Source organism: Hirundo rustica, chromosome 19 (genome assembly GCF_015227805.2).
Source record: "Hirundo rustica isolate bHirRus1 chromosome 19, bHirRus1.pri.v3, whole genome shotgun sequence".
NCBI lineage: Eukaryota > Metazoa > Chordata > Aves > Passeriformes > Hirundinidae > Hirundo > Hirundo rustica.
In genome coordinates, this window is record NC_053468.1 from 2,775,127 (window position 1) to 2,795,624 (window position 20,498).

The following is a 20,498-nucleotide window of genomic DNA, read 5'->3' on the forward strand; positions in this document are numbered from 1 at the left end:
AGTGAAGAAATTGTGCTAAAACAGCCCCTAATTTAGACCAATCTTTCTCATTCTGCTTTATTCCCGCAGAATCTTGGGGTCGGGAGGATTTGGTGAGGAGAGAGTGGACCTGAACTACAGCAGCCACGTCTACGCACACAACTCCTTGTGCCTCATCTGCCCACGGGACAACTGACACACGGTGCTCCAAAAACAGGCGGAGTTTCTAGGATGATGCACCACCAGAAACGTGGTGTGAGTTAAAGTCTGCTTGGACATTGTCCTCCAGCGGCACCGCGCTCAACGCTCAGCTACGGAACGGTTTTCAGTCGCGAGGACAATGGATGGCACTTCTGGGTAAAGAAAAGTTCCACACGTGCCTTTCCTCCCACCTCTAGTGCAAATGGAATGGGTGAAGAGCTCCCTGCTCTGGTGCTGTCCTGCTCCCTGCACCGCACACGCTGCTCGGGGTTGGAAAAGCGGCGCGAGAGCCCCGCGGCGCTCACAGTGAAGAGCACGCGAGAGAGCCTAGAGCAGCTCCAGGCAAACCGGCCCCGAGCCCCTTCCTCAAAACCACCACAGCTGAAACACAACCAAACTCGAGTCACGTTGTCACTGCTACCTCCTGGTTCTGCAACCACGGTCACCACGTCGACCGAGAGGGATGCGGGGTTGTGTGAACGCGGAAAAGGGATACTTCAGCTCTTTATTGGAAAGATCGGTTGTACAAATTTTCACCACCACTAAGATACACGATAAAAATACAAAACACAGGTCACAGACTGAATCTCAGTATCAACAGTTAATAAATACAATGAGATACTTCTCTATTACCCTAATATTTTACACAGTCACCAGATAGACGATCAAGGTACGAGATACAGAACACTTAGATACCGTTAGAGAGGGATTATTGCTTACGTCAGCAAGCAGCAGATAAGGGCACAGGAGTTTGAACTGAAGGAACTACTTCCTATCACCAGTGGCATTAAGAGAAAACACTGCATTTCACAAGCACTGCTTTTTGTCTAGTGTGTAGAATCAAGAGCAGCATAATCAGACCAATAACCACTACTTTTAATATTATAGAACTTTAAAGGACTTACCTTACAAATGGTTCCTATCTACTCTATAAATATGCAGTTAGTGAAGAAATGAACACTTGCTCTATCTATACAATGGTTTTACCTGACCACACTGCAACTATGATGGTGGATTTTTATTTTTTTTTCTCCTAGCAAGATAAATGGGATGAGTCGCAGAATTACCATTTATGAATCCACACCTAAAAACGCTAGATCCTTCCCAAAACAGCACACATGCAGTCCAGTGCTCTTCAACTGCTCCTGCAGACTGGGAAGAAGTTTTATCATCCGTGACGGGTTTGCATTCTAATTTACTCACATCGAGAATTGCACTTACACCACCTTTCTCTCCGGAACACGACAGTCTGCTAAAGATGGACTTTGAGTGAGTCATTATTACTGTGAATAATTTTAAACAAAGGCACCGCAGAGATGCCCCAGAGTTGCATATTTTACCGTTTCATGGTTTCTCAAATTTCCTCCGTAAATCTGACTTGGAACAGAAGCTGCAGCTAAAGAGAACATTGACAACAGCTAAGGCAGAATAAGATGGCAGATAAGAGCCAATGATCCCGTAAGATTAAAACAAAGTCTGAAAAAGATCAAAGGAATCTAAAGCCACACTCCAACTCCTGGTTGCTCACAAAGCCTTTTGCTGTTCATCAGATTGCTTTTAAAATAGTGCATCAAAGAGAGAAGCAGCAGAAATTGGCAAATTCAAGCCTCGCCATCTCGTCGCGTTGAATAATTTTCTTGACTACTTAATATTAAAATACTTTGCAAATTCTAGCTAAACACTAATACTGCTATCGTTACTGCTAAAATGATATGAATTGTTCACTGAGTGCCTATGAAGACTTACGGTATCCCTACTCCTCCCAATGCGTCCCTGTCACAAAGGGTAGGAACGGGATCTGGACTTTGTGGAGCTGATGGGAATCGGCCGCTTATTGACGTCCCAATTAGCGGCTCCCCTCAGGGTGCGATCTCACCTCGGCAGCGGGGACGGGCTGGTGGCCGCTGCTCATGCAGAGAAGGGCGGCTGAGTTCCTCCCTGGCCCTCCTGCACCTGGGGGAGCCGGAGCAGAGCCCTGCCCGGGCACCGAATTCCACCCTCTCCGCTGGCATCCGCGGCATTTCCATCCCCTCTGGATCGCTCCTACACGCCCTGAGCGCCCCGTGCTGCATCCTCCCTGCTGCCACTGGATGTGAAATGCTGCCTTTGCCACCCGGGAATCCTCCACCAGAACCACACAGCTCATCCAACAGCTCCTGATCTCCGCTGGGACGGGCGCGGGGACAGAGGGTGGGATGGGACTGGACACCTCCACGGGTTGGGTTCTTTTAAGACCTGAGATGAAGTTAAGGTGGGCAGAGGTTGGCTCAAAGCATTAAGCACAATCACGTTGAACTCATTGAGAACAATTTCCTAAACTGAGAAATGAGAAAAATGCCAATATAAGCACCAGAAAGATACGAAATTCCCTACACTGCACCTCCAGCCATAGGAAATATGTATTTTTTTTTAACTGCAAGAAAAGTTTTCTTCATACTCCTCATATTACATGAAAAAAAAAAAAAGGTATATTATGAGTCTGTACCTCGATGGGAGTCTGAGACCAGAGCAGCAGGAGCTTAGTGTGTCCATTCCTAAGGTACCTGGTAAACCCTGTATGGCTTTTAGTCGTCTACCTGCAAAAGTGGATGTGATTTTCTAATTCATCTTAACGCTCACCTGGAATAAACAGAAAGCAGAACACGAAAAGAAAAAACAAAAACCCAAAAAAAGACCCCACACCTCGACTCTACGGAAACTTCCCCCCGCTCTAAGAAAATTTGGCAGTTCTAACCCAGATCGTTCTTTGAGTATTGCTCCACAGACATTTCTCAGGCAGGTGCAACTTTCTGCGTGTTTAAGGACCGTGCCCTGGCGTTGTCTCCACGTGCAGCGGCTGCTGGGCTCTCCCTGCTGGATGTGGCTGGACACTTGGACACTCGTGTGTGCGGGTGGTCGGGCGGCTGCGGCATTGCTGGGGGTGGCACCACCACCAAACTTTATTAGAGATCGAAATGACTACATTGGTTAATTCCTAGATCTATTTACACAGGGGTTGAGCTTGGCGGGGGACTGGAGTACAGTTCGGAAATGCCCACCTCTTTTTTTTTTTTTTTTTTCTTTTTTTTTTCTTTTTTTTTTCGCTTTCTGACGATGCCAGTTTTATTTGGGGAATGTCTACTTTGGGAGTCTGACAGGGGAACACGAGGGGGTGGTTACATTTTACAGCATTGATGGAGGTGCGGGTCTGGTATACAATGACTTTGTCTTCCCATCAAACGCTCGCTGTAGGAGCCATGGGCGGGCAGCCTCCACCACGGGGAGGGTCGGGCCAACGCCCTCCTGCTCCTGCGGCCCCGGGCAGGGAAGGCCAGGCCGGATCCTTCTCCCTGGGAAGGCTCCTGAGCCCAGAGCGGCGCGTGAAACTTTGGTTTGAGCCTGGCTCCTCGCCGCCTCTTCCCGCTGCAGAGCCGGAAATGAGGGAACGCAGCTCGTTTTCCCAAGGATTTGAACAGTTCATCTTCCAGCCCGAAGAAGAAGGGGGATAAACCCCTGACCCTGTAGGTGCCCTGCCCTGCAGCCCCCGAGCTCAGCGGGGCGTTGTCCTCCCTGCGACGGCTCCGCCCGCAGCCCGAGGACGCGCCGAGCTCCGGGGACTCGCTCTTCACTGGGGAGCTGCTCATCGGCCCCGCGCTCTTTGGTATGCCAGGACTAAACGCTTGGACTGGTGGCAGACATTTGGCACTCTGAGGTGTACTAGTTTCTGTTTTTGTCAGGTCTAAATAGCCTTGATCATCCAAGGGGTTAACGCTGGACCCTATGCTTAAGCTAGTTCTGTCGGTGAAGGAGTCCACTCGTCCTTCATAGCCTAAATCTGCGGGTGCTGAGCACTGGTGCTGGGGCCACGGCCGTTTGCAGTCTCCATGGTTCTCCTTGTCTTCCCCGTTGTCTTCTTGCCCGCCTTGGAAAGAGTTCTCTGTCCAGTCCGACTCCTCGCTGACCGCGACCGCCGCGTTCATGTCCCTGAGAAACACCACAATGACCGTGATGTTGTCGCTGGAGCCGGCGTCCCGAGCAGATGCCACCAACTTGTGTGCTACCATGCTGCTGTCGCCGTTATTCTCCTTCAGATGGTCAGCCACCACTTTGACTGCCTCATCGGGGTTCACTGTGTCGTAGAAGCCATCGCAGGCCAGAATGAGGTAGTCTTCGGAGCCATCCAGCACCGTGGAGGCAGAGTCTGCATCCCCACAGATGTATGGCTTGTGCTCAGCATCTCCTGTGGAAGAACAGCAGAGAAACACAACTGTGGGTTTGCAGCCACGGCTTCCAGCAGCCCTTTATTAACTCAGTGTGGAGCCAGTGACTCTTACCCCAAGTTAAAGCAATTATTTGGAAATTATTCCCTCAGACTGTAGGGGGAAAATAGAGGTTATTGCTCATAGGTCTATCTTCCAGCTGTATGTCAAATTGTGATGACTAGAAAATTAAAATTTTATAGTTAAAAAGCAAAGCAAGTCTCAAAAAGGAATGAAAGCTCTCTCTTACCAATAGCTCTGGAGACAGAGAGGCTCCCGTTCACCCTCCAGGCTCCAAACCAGACCACGCAGCCGCCCAGGGCTTCGATTCGCTTCTTCTCATCCTGAACAGCAACACAAGAGGTTTGGACAGAGCAGTCAGAGCTGCATCGCACACTCAACACTCCCATCAATATCTGGATTTTCACAAACATGGCAGGCCCCACAAGACAAAGGATTTGCACACAGATCCAAACAAACCAGGAGAAGTGGAACACGCACTGCTGCTCAAAGAGATCCTGGCATGGCAGCGCTCCCCAAAGCTGGTACCTGTGCTGGTCACTGCCCAGGGGTGTTTAGACAGGCCCTTCTCACCTCTCGGTCTGGTTTGTGGGGTTTCATCAGTTCCACGGCTTGGCCTCTCCTCACCAGCATGACCTGGGAGTCCCCCAGCCAAGCCACATGCAGCATATTCCCTCGGATGAAAGTCACCACCCCGGTGGTTCCACAGCGCAGACTCTGGAAAAAAATACATTTCCATTTCAAAGCATTTTCTTACTTAACTCAGGGACAGAACACGTTGAAACTGCAGCACAGAGCCTGCTCCCAGGGAGGAACAGGCTGTGCTTTCCCTACGGCTACGACTGCTCATTAGCAGCCCCTCGGAGCCAACCCGGCCGAACTCCAGTGTGCCCCATGACATCCCTGGCATGGGACCCCCCTGCCAGGAGCTGGGCACTGCTGGGACTGCTCCTGACCCACCTGTGTGTCAGTGAACCCACGGGCTGATCCTGGTAGGCAGGTGAGTGTGGGAATGGCAGCAGCATCCTTTAGAGGAGCTGAGAGCTGTGAGAAGCAGCAGATGACATTTTTATGAGATGTGAAGCTACGGGCAGAAAGCCACCAGTGGGGACCAGTGCATGGACAGCGCTGTGCCGGGTCTCCTGTGCCTGGAGCCCCCTGTGAAAAGGCAGGAGTTCCAGGAGAAGGCTTCCAGAGTCCCTCACCTCCCTGGCTGCCTTCTGCACAAAGCGCTCGTCGGTGACGCGGAAGGCTCGGCACAGAGCCTCGGCTGGGTCGTGCTGGAACATCTCCTGGTGGACCATGTTCACATGCAGGTGGATGGAGGCATAGATGGCAGCATCCACTCCTCCATGACCATCAAACACCGCAAAATAAGCTTGTTCTTCTTGGTCCTGCCAGTGGAAAGACAGGGAGGGAAAAACTCAGGTGAAAGCAGCACAAACGGCTCATTGGATTGTCTTAAAGCTTTGAACTTGGGATTTGTGCTGTCCTCATTAAGTTGCAATTAGACGCAGAGTGTCCACTGGACAAGCAAACTACCCTGACCACCTGCACTTGCATCAGTGGGAAATTTCCAGCCTGTTGTTGAATTCTACTGCAAGAGATGCCCTGCCAGAATCCCCTGTGTAGTGCTCTCAGCACTCCTTAGGCCACATTTGTTACAGCTCACTCACACAACTCAAATAGGAAGTGCCATTCTTATCAAATTGTGCAGGAGATTTTGTGACTGCAAAAACCACAGAGAGAGAAGAACATCCAATAGTTTGCATGAAGTCTACATCATGATTGGAATCCACCAGGGATAAAATGCCAGTACAGTTAAAATGTGAAGCCAGCCAGCCTCTGCTTTCACTCTTCTCTTTTTTTTCCTTAAATCTAAAACATAACATCTTAGATGCCTGTGTTTAAAAAAACACAAAAACCTGCATGTGCTCTCTCATCAGAAAATTGTGGTTACATTCACAAATCAAATGCAGCAAAATCACTCATCTTCAAGGCAGTTTTCTCAGCTTCCCCTCCTCTGTTCAGAGAAACAACGTGGTACCAGGAGACAGCAACTCCTGTGCCTATTCACTCACACAACACCAACCCACTGACAGAGCCAATTCAACCTTGACAGCCAGCTCAGTGACTGGAATATTTGCACATTGTAATTTTTAGGTAATGGGCTCCAACACAAATTGGAAGGAGAAAGCTGGCAATTGACAGGCAAAGGAAACATCTGCCTCTGTTTGCATTAATATAATTTAAAGGTAAGAATGTGGATGGGGCAGAAGACGGTTATTAAAGTGACAGGGTGTAATTGTAAAGCAATTATGCAGCAATTTGATCCTTAAGGTAAAATTCCTGCCATTTTCTTTTACTTTCCATTCTTCAGCGTCCAGTTCTATAACTCAAGGGAGAGCAAGAGTGAGTGTCTGACCAGCGGCCACCTCGAGAAGTTAACGAAAGGGAAGACAGACCCGAGTTCCACCAAACTACTCACATTTCTAGAACTGTGTGAGACCTGCACCTTATAGCCCGGTAAGTTTGGGGTTTGTTTTGGGGTTTTTTACTTAATTTACTTGTTTTTGCTTTTGGCTTCTTCTTGCCAAGAGGAAGGGTTGAAAAGCAGAGCAGACCCACCCCCAGCTGCCGAGTGGCTTCAGAGATGAACTGTGGGATGACCTGGCCAACAGCAGCTGCCAACCCTGCTCAGGTCCGTCACCTTTCACTTCCTCAGTGGAAAACCTCCTGCTGAACCTGATCCAGAACCTCTGATCACGGGGTCAGTGTCTCCCACGTGCTCTGTGCTCACCTCGAGGTTGAAGAGCATGTTGAAGTCAGGGATGCAGACGTGCTTGTCCTCCATCTTCCTGCGCATGTTCTTGATGGCGTGGATGGAGGTCTCGTAGTAGCGGTGGGGCTTGGGCTGCAGCGGGAAATCTTTCACCCAGTTGCTGCAGATCTCGTGCAGTTTGCTGTAAACTAAACGGGCCAACTTCACCGTCTCGATCTCTGAGGAAGGCACAAACCACAAATAAAAGCCTTGAGAGTGTTATTAAGTCAGAGTTTTCTCCCTTGCATACATTATAAAGATGAAACAAAACCATTTTAGCCAAGGAGTTGATGTCAGCAGGGAAATTCTGGGCTCTGATGCATGAAAAGAGGAAGCCAAACTCACCATAATCAGCATTCATCAGTAAGCAGCTCATTGTTTGTTTGTCTTTTTAACTTAAACATTTCCCAGTGCCTTTGGGGAGCTCATTTGCAGCAGCTGAGAAAATGAAAGGCACGAAAAGTGTTGGATCCTTGGCGTGGCCCTGCCCAGGGTGGTGCAGCTCTGTCATGGCACAGGGTGCCACCTTCAAAACCCACCCTCCGTGACAATGACACACTGGGTTTGGACCAAATTCCCTGTTCTAAACACCATTTCATTGCAGAGCTGAGGCAAGACAGTGGAAACAATCTGCAGAAATTAGTAGAGTCATTTTCAGACGTTTTGTGCACTTTCAGCAGTGCACAGGTGCCACCTTAGCTATTTCCAGATTTCCTATTATTCCCATATTCCTGACAACGGTGCGTCAGAGAAATCTGCGTGAGCAAATGAGAAAACCATAAAGGCCTCGAATTTAAGAAAATGCTGAACTGTCACTCCTGAGAAATTGTCATTTTAAAATGTGAAAACTCAGGCACTTGACATTTTTTTCTGAAATTCAGGAGAGGAAAACAGGAAGTCAGCATCAGAGCTGAACACATCCAAATCTCTTTGTTCATGATCGCTCACCAAAGCCAGGGATCTTCAAAGCTAAACAGCAGCAATCCAGGAGTGCCAATCACTCCTGGAGGAGGAGAGGCTCACATGCAGGGAGCAGAGGGAGAGTTGCAGCATCTCTCAGTTCACAGGAATTCCGTGAAAAGCCTAAAAGCAGCATTTACAAATTTCTGTCCTAAGTCTACAGTGACCGGGGGGCCAAGACCCTCAGGAACAAGATACAGTGCCAGCTCTGAGTTGGTTCAGTCAAGAGGCATTACGCTGAAAATACACTGGATAAATAACCAAAAGGAGCCTTGGCTCCTTGATCACACAGCTTTAAAACCAAGGGGTGGAAATCAAACAACTGTGTCACCCCACCACTGCCACAGTGTGAGCGTGGGGTTCCTCACCCCGCCCGTCCTGCTCTCGCTGCTCTCTCACCAGAAATCTCTTTGGGTAATGTATTTAAAGAGGGAACACATCCCACCTGAGGTGTCCAAGCCCACAGATTTTGCTCTCCCGTTTCTCCCTGCTGGGCAGGGGTGAAGGGAAGCGGGCAGGTGGCAGAGTCCCGTGGCTGTGGCCCCTCTGCAGGAGGATCAGTGAGCCCTGCTGAGATCCCCAGCACCCTTCCCAGAGGATCGTGTGTGCTCTCAGCATCGTCACTAACAGCTCGTGGGGTTAGAACAGGAGAATAATAAAATACCACAAAAAAACCCACCCCCCCAGCTGGAAATTACTCATCAATTGTTAATGTTGCCACGCTGAGGCAGAGCTGACTCAGCTGTCACTGCGGCTGTGTCACGGAGAACTTCATTTCCCTCCTGCTGCTCCCAAATCCCCAAGGCTGGAGGTAATGCTGAGCTGCACCACAGCGAGTGGGAAATCCAGCTCAGGCGTTGTTGTTCCCAAAGACGACAGGGCAGAACGAGGGTAGGAAGAACAACAGGAGTCAGGTCCTGCTTTTTAGTGCCGTATTTTATGAGCTGTGTTGAAAACATGGACAGTGTGACAATGGGGGTCAGGACCAAACCCAAGGTTTTCCTTAATCTAGGAACTCTATATCTCTTTGGAGATCTCTAGGATCCATCTCCTAGAACCTGGAACAACGGGATAATGGGACATTATGGTTGCTTTGTGACATCTCCTGGAAATTTGATACCCCACCAGCCTCCTTTGGTGGCTCTTTAACAAAGCCAAACTTCCACGTGATTCTCTTCCTCCACAAACAAACCCCAAACCTAAATGTCCTTAACCTGACCTTTCAAAAAAGAAATCCAACCTCATTCAGTTCTCATGGAAAATCTCTTCTTTCCAGTGCAGCTGGAAGAGAAGAGTCATGGCCTGTGTCTCAGATATCCCAAAACACATGGTCACCCCAAATATAACATTCTTGCAATCCTACATTTGTGGACTCCAGCCAGCTTTCCTTCTTTTAAGATTTGCATTCTTCTGTCATGGAGTTTTCATTTCTTTCCACCAGCACACCAAGGACTGCTTTCACCACTCCTAAGTACAGGACGTGATTTGTCACGTTGCAATTCTCAGAGTGAAATGTGCCACTAAGGAAATTTGAAATAGCTTTTTTTTTTTTTCCTCTCTCTTCCAGCAAATTCAAACTTGAGGCAAATCAGGTAAATGTCTCCTTGTATTACACAGAGTGAAAATCTTTCTGGGTTCATAAAAAAAACCCCTGACACAGAACTGGATATTAAAGGCAGGCAGTGAAATTCAGCTTGGCTTCACATTCTGCAGCAGCTCAAACAGCATCAGGGCACAGTGAACTCTGAGCATCAGACTCCAGGATGTAGAAATCCCATTTTCACCACCTGCCACTCTTCCCTCTGCTTTCTTCCAAAGCATTGACGTCTCCCTGCAGCACCCCTGAGGGCAGATCTCCTCTCAGCACTCACCCCAGGCTTCTCAAGGGGCTCCCCTGGAAGGGTCTCTAGGGTGGAGCTGCTGCTGCCGCCAGTTTTGTTTGGGTTTTCCAGGCCAAACCTTGCACTTGTGGCTGATGAGGCACTGATGGAGCACAGGGTGACCAGAGAAGCTGTGGCTGCCCCTGGATCCCTGGAAATGTCCAAGGCCAGGCTGGATGGACCTTGGAGCAATCTGGGATAGTGGGAGGTGTCCCTGCCCGTGGCAGAGGGTGGGACTGGATCTTCAATATCCCAAACCATTCCGTGATTGTCATTCTATGGCACTTGAGCTGATGTTCTGTTTCGGAAAATTATCACTCAGATTGTTTGAAATTGCAGGGTTTGTATGAAGCTGTTGCTTTACTACAGGCCTGAGGAAGTTTCCTCTCTTCCTCTCCCCCTAAACCCTCACAATTTAACATTTCACACTTCATCAGCAAAGGGATATTTTATTTCTAAGTACCCTCATTATGACAATTCACCGCAACAAACTGCATCTGGAGCCCTATTCTTAGTGGTTGTGTCTGTTCCCGTCTCAATCTATGTTTGCATCTGTGTCTTACAGCCTTAGATATATTTAAATGGCAGCTTCTGTAGGTGTGAGGGCTTTGTGGCGGGCTTTTTTCCTTTCTTTTTCCCTTTTTTGTTGAATTCTGTAGATATTCTGTGTGGAGGCTTAATCAACATTTCCTTGGTGACTGTCAAATATTTATGCAAGTTTCAGAGATCTCAATTTGAAATTAATGAAGGCTGCTCAGCCAGAACAATGACAAATCTATTCCATTTACCTGCTCAGCAGGAGGAGGCAGCAATACCTACAGAAAGGGAACCCAGAGCATGTTTTTCTCTTTCTCAGGTTTCCAAGGGCCTCCGGGGAGTACAGCAAAATCTTCCTTTTTGAAGAGCAGGATTTATGGATCCTCCTTATCCCCAGAATAATTTACAGGATTTTTTTTTAAATCAAAAAAGGAGGGAATGGATGAAGTGGTTTGGGGACTGTATTTTCAAGATCAAATGACAGAATTCCTGTCAGTACATGTGAGAAACATTGGTCTTTGTTGTAATGAACAACCCAGCCAATTTTCAAGGTTATTTAGGTCAGCAGAGTCCTGAAATGAGATGGGTGCACGACCTTGAGCTGGAGGCTGCAAAAATCTTGTCAGCCAACACAGATAAATGAGGAAAAGTAATTTTCTTCCTTTTAATCATGAAATCTCTTTATACTACCTTTTGCTAAAACCATATAAAAAACTTACAAGCCATAGTAAAAACCACACTGACTGAAATAATTCAGAATTAAATTATCTCTTCCCACATATATTTGACTTTGCTCCAAGGATGAGGGAGGACAACTGGCACTTGCCAGCAGAACCACATTGTATAAAACGCTGAGAGAGAGATTCAGGGCCATCAGACACAGCCATGAAAACGCAATTAAAAGAGTGATTCGGAAGGTGAGGAAGCTCTGACTGAGAAATCAGCCCTCCAGCTCTCTCAGGAGTGGTGGTGAGCTCCCCGTGGAGGTTTTTACACCCGTGTGGGATGTTCCTCTCCCAGAACTGCAGCCCAGGCTCCTTTAGGTGCCACTTACGGATGATGCCGTCGGCGTTGTCCACGTGCTTGGGCAGGAAATGCGCCGAGAGGTCGCTCTGCAGGACTTCATCTGAAGTTGCTCTGGCTAAAGCAGAGGCCAGGAAAGAAGGGCAGTTGCTGGAGAAGAAAAAGAGAAAGCCACAAGATGTTTTAGTGTTGTTCAGCAAGGTAACACGAGTGTATTTTTCACCAAGGTTCTTTGCCAGACAGCACCACAACCCTGCAGCAAGACCTCAGACTCGCTGATGGGTTTTAGTTGCTCTCTTTCACTCCTCTGTTCCCCGTTTCTTAAGTTTTAATGTTTCAGTTCATAACCTCTATTTAAATTCTTCTCATCTAGGCTCGAACCCTCCAGAGTCTGTCACACAACCGCACGGTTTTTACATATGTATGGTACAATTTTAATTCAAGTCCAGTTTCTCCTAAGATTTGGAGTCAGGGTCCCAGAATTCCTCAGATTTCAAAGTGTCCACAGCCTCTTTAATGGGAATTGGAAGTTAAGGTTAACCCACAGGGAGCTGATGTGCATAAGGTAAAAAATCTCACTCAGGAATGATTTCTACCCAGAGTGAAAAGTGGCTTTAACTCACTGTAGTTTAATTAAACCTGGTATCCCCAAAAGGTTAATTAATCTATAGCAAGCCAAGGCCACCTTAATGTACATTCTCTCATTCAAGAGGAGTTTAATACCTCTTAATTTATGTATGACTTTGCATTTCCCATTGGTCAGCCTCAACTTCTCCAGGTGTCTCCTGCTGACACAGCCTGAACCTTCCAATTTCCACAGATATTGGAGCACCCGTGTCTTTCCCAAGACATTCCGCTGTCCCAGGGGCACAGAGAGACACGGAGCCAATTCCAGTCCATCAACCACAGAATTCCAAGTTAGAAATGCAGAAATGCAGGGCACAGGCCATGAACACAAACACTTCCTTAACCTATTTCTCCTGTTCAACATACCTATAAAGGATTAAAGGATAAGATTAGCAATAAATAGCTTTGTCAAAGGAGACGAGCCGCACGGGGAGCCGCTCGCACCTCGTCAGGGCCACTTCCACACTAAGGTTTTCCCTGGAATTGCGTTCCGCTCCCGCGGCATCCTCAGGAAGCTCCGCTGCCGGGGGAATGAGCTGTTCCCAGCACAGCTCCGATCCCACGGACACCCGCTGGAGAGAACACGCCGGGACATCCCCGCTGCTGGCACGTGGAGGAGCTGAGCTTCTGTCTGGTCTTTTCTGTCTTTATTTAGCTCGCAAAGAACAGGTTTTTCATGCTCATGTTACAAGAGATTCCCCCAAAAAAGGGAGAGATTGCAATGCCCGGGATGGAATAATTATTCCAGCAGTTACCAGCAGGGCACCGGCAGGAATCTGAGCTTGTTTCCAGTCCAAGGCTTCCCCTGACCAGCTCAGTGCTGAAACTCTTTAGAAAAACCAAACTTGTTTTGTGTCACTTATGAAGAGCCCCTCAGGAGCATCCACTGATGGGCAAAGAGGGAACCTGGTTAAGAACTGATGCAACAAGAATGGCTAAAATAGACTCAGGACCTAAACAGCAAATTAAAATTATTCCAGAGAGGAGGAATTTTTGCTCTGCCTGGGCCTGGGAGTGAGGCCAGCAATGTCTGTGGATACCCAGAGCCACGACCACTTGTATTTGGAATTTTAGATATTATTTTAACTGTGGTGAGCGATGACACAGGTGAAAGGCGCATTTACAGGGGGTGTAGCAGGTCAGAGTGTTTCCCTCCCCAGCTCCAAGTGCTGTTCATGTGTCCTCACAGCCAGAGCCAGCAGTTCCACACAGCAGCTCTTTATCCAGCCAAAGAGTGCATTTCCATTACAATGCTAAACCTACACAAAAAGCTGCTAAAGATGTTATTAGATAAATTAGAGGATTTTTAAGTACATCCTTCCTGATTCTCTGGCAGCGTAGGTGTGTTTAGAACACCCACAGTTGCACTGCAGAAATCCTGGAATAACTCTGGGAAGGTATTAAATCAAGCCTAAAGGTGCTCTGCTTCCATCAATTAAGTTTGAGAAAACCAGTCTGAGGTGTGTTTAATTCAGCCCACATAATATTATGTTACCAGCTTAACACACATCTCCTCTCCATCCTGATAGCTTTAAAGTGAGGAGGACTTTCTAAATGCTTTCCCTGAGCTGTTCCTCTGTGCTCTAAATCTAATACAAACTCTCCTACTGAAAAAAAAAAAAAAAAAAAAAGAGATGGCAAATTTTAAATTTTTATTGCATGGGAGTTCACCCCTGGGGTTTGAGCAACTGACCAATTTCGAGGGGAAAGGTAGAGCAAATAAATCAGCCGAAGGCTTTCCTTCTATGTCTGGCTACTCTTTGTCCTAATAATAACAGCTGCTGGGCGAAGAATTAATTGCCCTTGACATTTGTTGCTCGCAAAGCTTCTTATGTGGCTGTTTCAGGGCTGTGCCGTGTGAGCAGGGAAGTGCCCACACGCAGACAGATGACTTCCTCTTCCTGATTAGCACCACTCAACGTTTACTTCTCTCACTTGGCTCCTCAGAGCACTTTTAGTTGAATTACTTTTTCCCTTCAAGGAACAGCAGATTGCACTGGAGGTTTAAAATAGCTGTTGAAGGCAAACTGCTCTGAGGACACTTCATTACTGCTACACCAAGACAAATGAAGAGTCAGCTCTGGGATCTCTGTTTTCAGCACCAAAGTGAACACAGGTGAGCAGCTACAGCATCACACAACAGCAATCCAAAACCCAAAAAGGATCACCAGGATCCCTGGGGACAGGGAGCAGCTTCACAAAACCCAAAAAAGGATCACCAGGATCCCTGGGGACAGGGAGCAGCTTCCACCCTGCTGCTGGTGTAACCAGGGATTACCTGCTGCCTGCTGGAAAGAAATTTCTTCTGCCACGTTCTAGATGCTCAAAGGTTATTAGTCATGAAGTTTGACAAATTGAAACTGGGAGGGCACTGTCTTGTTTAGCAGAGAGCTGAGAGCTAAAATGCCTTTGTCTATTCATAGCTGTGCCACTAACTCAGCAGCTGACCTTGGACGAGTCACTTCACCACTCAGACCTTCATTCCTCATCTGCAAACAAGGAATGAGAATGTCATTTCCTTGGGGAGAGGAGGACGAGGAGGAGGAGAAAGGCTGTAGAAGGCCTAAATCTGCTTTTGTGAAGTATTCTGGAATTTCTTGCTAAGAGCCCAACTGAAGGGAAAAATACCAAGATGAGAATGGGAGATATTTTCAATCTATAGAAGATTTATACTTTCAGACTTTTGATAGCTTTCCTAGTGTTTTCTCACTCTTTTCTGGTGCCAGGAGTTCTAAGTGGAAAGCACAGGCAAACAACAGCTCTGGATAACTCACAGTGTCATCAACAGCTGCAGGAAACGGGAAAACCAGCAAAGAGAGACCTCAAGTTCTTAAAACTCGTAGTTCTGGAGTATTAGCATTGTTGATGGGAAAATGATGCTGCAGCCCCTGCCTAAAATCCTCAATGAGGGCCACCAGTGCTGAAAATCCCCAACCCTGTCATGGTCTGGGGCAGCTGATGAGGCATCCCTAACCCAAACAAAGCAGGGAAAATGGGCCAAAACGAGCTGGGGCTTTCAGGAGGCAAAGCGGGCAGTAAATCACAAAATGTACAGTGTTCCTGTTACCTCAGGAATCCCCTGACACTGCAGAACAGCAATTGTTTTAGTTAGAATGAGGAATGATTTAAATAGAAATGCTATTCAATCTGCTGAAACGCAAAACAAATCCGCAGGCAAACAGGATAAAGCAGCATATTTGGTTTCGCCCAGCAAGCCAAGACCAAGAACATGGCCTGAAAAGAACCAAGTACAGCGCATTCCCCAAAGGCCTGTAATTTACTGCGGTAGTAAAAGACTTTGTAGGGATGACAAATTAACTGCACCCTTTCCAAAAGACATTCCATTAGGGATGTACTTTGGGAAACACTCCTGCTCACGTGGTCTGCTGCGAGCTCTTGTTAGAAAGCAACTTTTGCCAGATTCAATTTAAGAAAAACCTCATTTGTCCCCTGCCTGTATTTAGAAAACCTTCCAAAGTCTCATGAGACTTCTTCCAGATGGAGTTTTGGATACGGCCTGGAAGCTCTTTGAAGAAGCCTTTAAAGTCTTTATTGCTGAAAGTTCCCATGCTGTGAAGCGCAGCAGTAATGAGCAGAGAATTTCTTTGGGAAGCTCCTCTGGCCATTTCCCCAGCGCTCCTCCCTCCACCTCCTGTTTCCGTGGGCATCCAGAGGGACTTGGAGGCAGCTGAGGGGCTCCTGTTTGTCTCCAAACTCCTGCAGCTCACCCAGGACTCAGAGGGGAATATTCTGCGAAGCATTCCAAGACCCTCAAATGATTATGGATGTATCCTCTGGGTCTGCCAAGCAGATGCTATTTCCAGCTCCTGTCTCTGCAGGTTCTCCTCTCCTCACTCCCAGAGCATCTCTCTCACCTGTGCTGTTCTGCTGCTCTGCACAGCTGCTGGAAGTTTTGATGCTTATTTAAAGCCTGGTCACGGTGGACAAATGGAGTATTATTTGTTTTTCCCCCTAACACATGGTGAAACCCTGCACTAGATTTATCTGCTGCAGTGAGTTACTAAAATAAACCTGGCACAAACACACACGCAAAAAAAGAAACAAATAGAAAAAAAACAATGCACCTTTTAAAAGCTTGCATAACCAAAGCTCCTTGAGAAGTCATTTGAGCTGGCAGTGGTGAGACTGTAAAGATGCTTGATAAATCTGTTTGAAGGAGCTGCAAACGTGCTACCCAAGGAAGCTGCTATCTATAGGCTCCCAGAGACAGCTGCCTGCTCACATCCACAGCCATCCTGTCCTTGTGCTGACAGTTGTAAGCAACGAAATTTAACACACAAGCATTGCAAAAAGACACTGCTTCAGATACATTTATCATGCCCCTGTCTATGCAGACACTGCGTTTACCGAATATTTAACCTTTTGCTTCCTGCTCACTGATGGTTTCTAGACCAATTTTGTGTAGATATTGTGTAGATAGTTAAGTCTGTCTGAACTGGAGTTTAAAAAATAACCAAGGCAGAGGTGCACTGCTCATCAGGAAACCTCTGCACAGCTGGAGTAAGATGCTTCACCAGGGGAAACCCTTGGCTGTTCACAAACTGTTCGCAGCGCGTGAATTAGGCTCAGACCTCTGATGCATTTTCTGCTGTGTAGCAAGTTAGTATTCCCTTCTCCAGAGGGTGAAGTGCACACGGCAGCACATAAAGCCACCAAAATGTGAGCAAGACAAAATAAAAGGTCACCTTTGTCTCTTTGATGAGGTACAGTGTCACAAAGGGCAGTGTGTATCTAAAGTGTAAATGCTTGCTGCCCACAAACCACTCATAAGCATTTGTGACTTAATGACTGTCAATAAAATAGCAGTGACACCACAGGGGTGAACTGTGAAGACTCCAAACCACACAAAGCAGCTTCTCCCGGGCTCCTGGCTCGATAAATTGCCTGGGTATTATCTTTGAAACCAAATTCCATTATTTCTCTCACTCATCCTCGCAGCGTGGAGGTTCTGAGGTTACTCATATTCCAATCTCTGGGGCTGATGCTGTGGCTGCTTTTAAAATGACAGAAATCACCTCCCATAACCAAACAACCCCTAAAAACTCAGCACAGATCTGCCAGGAGCTGGAAGCCAAATATCTGCGAGAAATTGAATTCCCAGAAGTGAGTGTGGGTTGGTTTTCTTCATTACAGCAGAGAGCTGAAGATACAAAGTTTGCTGTTGGAAATCATGGCCAGGTTATATCCATCTGTTATTAAAGGAAAGGGAAACCTGGACTTGGAAGGAATGCAGAGAAAAATGGACCACAATCCATGAACCTCTGGTGTAACACCAAGATGCTGAGGATGTATCTATATAAACTCTCCCCCACCTAAACCAGAATATTTTCTACATGAGGAGTAAGAGTCTGAGGGACTGGATAGTTTTATAATAAAAACTTAATTGCCATTATGAAATGCACTTTACAAAATTATAAAAATATTATTATAAAATTTTAAAAACCCCAACAAGCCACTTATTTGATGGGCATTGATTGTGCAGCTTAGATCTTTAGTATTCAGCTTTGCAAATGCGAACACACCGGGAAAATAAATCTGTGTTTACCCTATCATTAATTCATGAAAATAAAGGTAATTTATTGGTATTACCCACTCATGTGACTTTCAGGGCTGAGAGGAAAACTCCTTCTGGATTTTGTTGTTGTTTTCCGAGGATTATCCTGCATGTTCACACAGCACATTCGCTGCTCAGGGTGTGAGGGTGCCCAGAGTCCTCCAAAATCCTCTCAGTGCCCGCTTGGCACCGCTGGGAATGGAATGGGGACAGAGCCACAGCAGTGCCAGGTGCTGCCTCCCTGGAGAAGGAAATTTCTTCAGTGGAAACCCAATGTCAACAGCAGTTACCTCACACCGAGTTTCCCTGCCAGAGCAAGGGCTGTTTAAAAGCTCCACAGGACATTAAAATTGTCATTGATTTTTCTCTCTTTGGCGCTCAGTCGGTTTGAAAGTCAGCATAATTCAATATCTTTCTCCTGGTTCCATTAGCAAAGAAAGGAATCCATGCTTCAATCTATGCTGCCTTATTGGAGCAGGTAATTTAATTTTACATCTGAAAGTGTGCCAACATCAGCATAAAAGCATACACTGTATACATCAGATTTAATTTATGAATTCTGCATTTTGTCAAGACGGAATGAGATGCTGTCTAAAATCAATGAGAGTGTCCAAGCTCACTCTGAAGGTACTTATATATATTCTTATTATTTCAGATATTTTATGTCCTAGCTAGAGTTTTTGATGATTTCTCTCCCTGCTATAAAATATTAATGACACAGTCTCTAGAAAAGTTCATGTTGCAGGAAACTTGCAGAGGAGTTCAGGCACATCGTTTACTTACCACTGATTCATGCCCTAATTTTTTCTCTCTGTTATAAATAAACTTCCACTGATGCTTCCCTTAAGTGGAAAGGATAGTCATACAGATCTGATGTGTCCAGAAATACAAGTTAAATAAGAATCCCCCAATGCAGAGCCTCTGTTTTATCAGAGATCAGATTAACACACCCCAGTCCTCTGCCAGAAAGAAAAACGCGTTTTGCTGTTAATAGCTAATGACCGAATTTCAAATAAAGGAAATAAAGTGCTCCACAGCAACACATACCCTGCTGTCACTTGCAGATCATCATTAAGGCAAACAAATGTTAAATGGATTCTTTCAAAAGGGGTGAAAATTGTGCCTGTTCAAACGCTCGGCTTCAGTAACACCCCACAGAGCCCGGCCCCAAACCGTGCTCCTGTTGGAACGTTTGTCTTCGTGTAACTGAGAAAAAAAATCAGAGCTGCAGGCCAGGATTTCCAAATGACATTTGATCACTTAACTTCTTTCAACCCATTGAACAAATATCAAATATAAGGCAAAACACACCCCGGAAGATTTATGGCCACTGAGTCAGCAGCGAATGTTCCCTCGCTGCCTTCTCGCGCCTGTGCCTTGCACTTCATCACACAAATGGCTTGGGTGTTTATGCCAGATGTAAGATTAGATAATTACTCATGCAAGTCCTGCATGTCAACTCTTTTTGGTGATAAAAAATTTATTCCAAATGCCCCATTTGTAATCAGTTGACTTGCAAAAGCGTTCTGGTGTTGTGCAGTGATACGTCTCAGGCTGTGATTCCGTGCAGGAACACGCTGTGTTTGTGCTGTACCAATGCCTTGCCTGATGGCAGGAATTCTGTGTCTGCAGGATAGGGACAATGCTATTGACCTCTGGAAAGCAATTTCAGAGCCGATGATGAACTGCCAGATATTATTAATTAAGCCTAAAGTGGGGATGGAGCAAGAGAACAGCAATTCCCTTGCACTGATTCCCAGAAAATCCTGCTGCTCTTGTGCATGACATGCAAGAGAAACAAATTAAAGCACACTTGAAAAAACAATGCAGTACCTTTCAAAAGAATTTTACAGGCAGATGTGCAACTACAGGCAGATTCAAAGATTATGCTGTGGGGCACATTAAAGATTTTATTGGAACCTCAAGTTGACAATTACTGACATTGATGCCCACGGAGCAAACTGCTGGAGGGATAAAAGGGGCTCTGTGATATTGGGGTGAGTGCTCTTTGAAAGGAAAAACCCTTTAGTTACTCAGAAAGATCCCGTCTTAATTCCCACTGTCACTTGTCCTTTGCAGAATTGCGAAGGATAATGGCTGGTTTAGGGGTTTAGGCTTTTTCTTTAAAGGATAATCAAAATGTTTTAGCTATTCTGTTTCACATTAAAGTCCCTAATGCATTCTGTTCTACTGAGCCACATAGTTATTTCAGTCATTCTTAATAAATAACAGTTGCCAGTAGTAGTTAAGCCAACAGATCTGAATTATTTATAGTGTTGAGGAACAGAACAGCAGATAAAATACATTAGGGCTTTGGGTTGTTCTGGCCTGAACGACACAATGGCAGCCTTTAGATGCTTTTCACCGGGCTGTAAAAAATTCTGCTTCCAATCCTGTTTTAAAAGATTTCCTAAAGAGGCAGCAGCCAAACCTCCAGCCATCCATCTTCAGTAATCACAGTCATGAACAGCAGGTGAGAGACTCTCCCAGGTGCAGCACTGGCACAGAGTTTGATTCCATTGGACAGGCTAAATGGCTGCTTAGGGTTAATCCTAAATTATTATAGATAAGCAGAATTTGTCTATTTGCATATTATTCAGCATGGCTCCGAACCTTCCAGTAAATTATTTAAATGC

General features: G+C 46.4%; 1 protein-coding gene across 1 annotated transcript in view; it reads right to left on the reverse strand.

The window, feature by feature from the left end:
• Positions 1 to 651: 651 nt before the first annotated feature.
• The window catches only part of PPM1E (protein phosphatase, Mg2+/Mn2+ dependent 1E), a 59,034-nt gene continuing 39,187 nt past the window's right edge, over positions 652 to 20,498 (reverse strand). Inside the window, exons 2-7 of the mRNA XM_040082203.1 lie at positions 11,692 to 11,810; positions 7,240 to 7,439; positions 5,645 to 5,833; positions 5,013 to 5,156; positions 4,669 to 4,762; positions 652 to 4,399 (exon numbers count right to left, since the gene is read on the reverse strand). Coding sequence (XP_039938137.1) covers positions 3,336 to 4,399; positions 4,669 to 4,762; positions 5,013 to 5,156; positions 5,645 to 5,833; positions 7,240 to 7,439; positions 11,692 to 11,810 — 1,810 coding nt within the window. The 3' untranslated portion in view covers positions 652 to 3,335. The remainder of the gene's footprint in view (positions 4,400 to 4,668; positions 4,763 to 5,012; positions 5,157 to 5,644; positions 5,834 to 7,239; positions 7,440 to 11,691; positions 11,811 to 20,498) is intronic.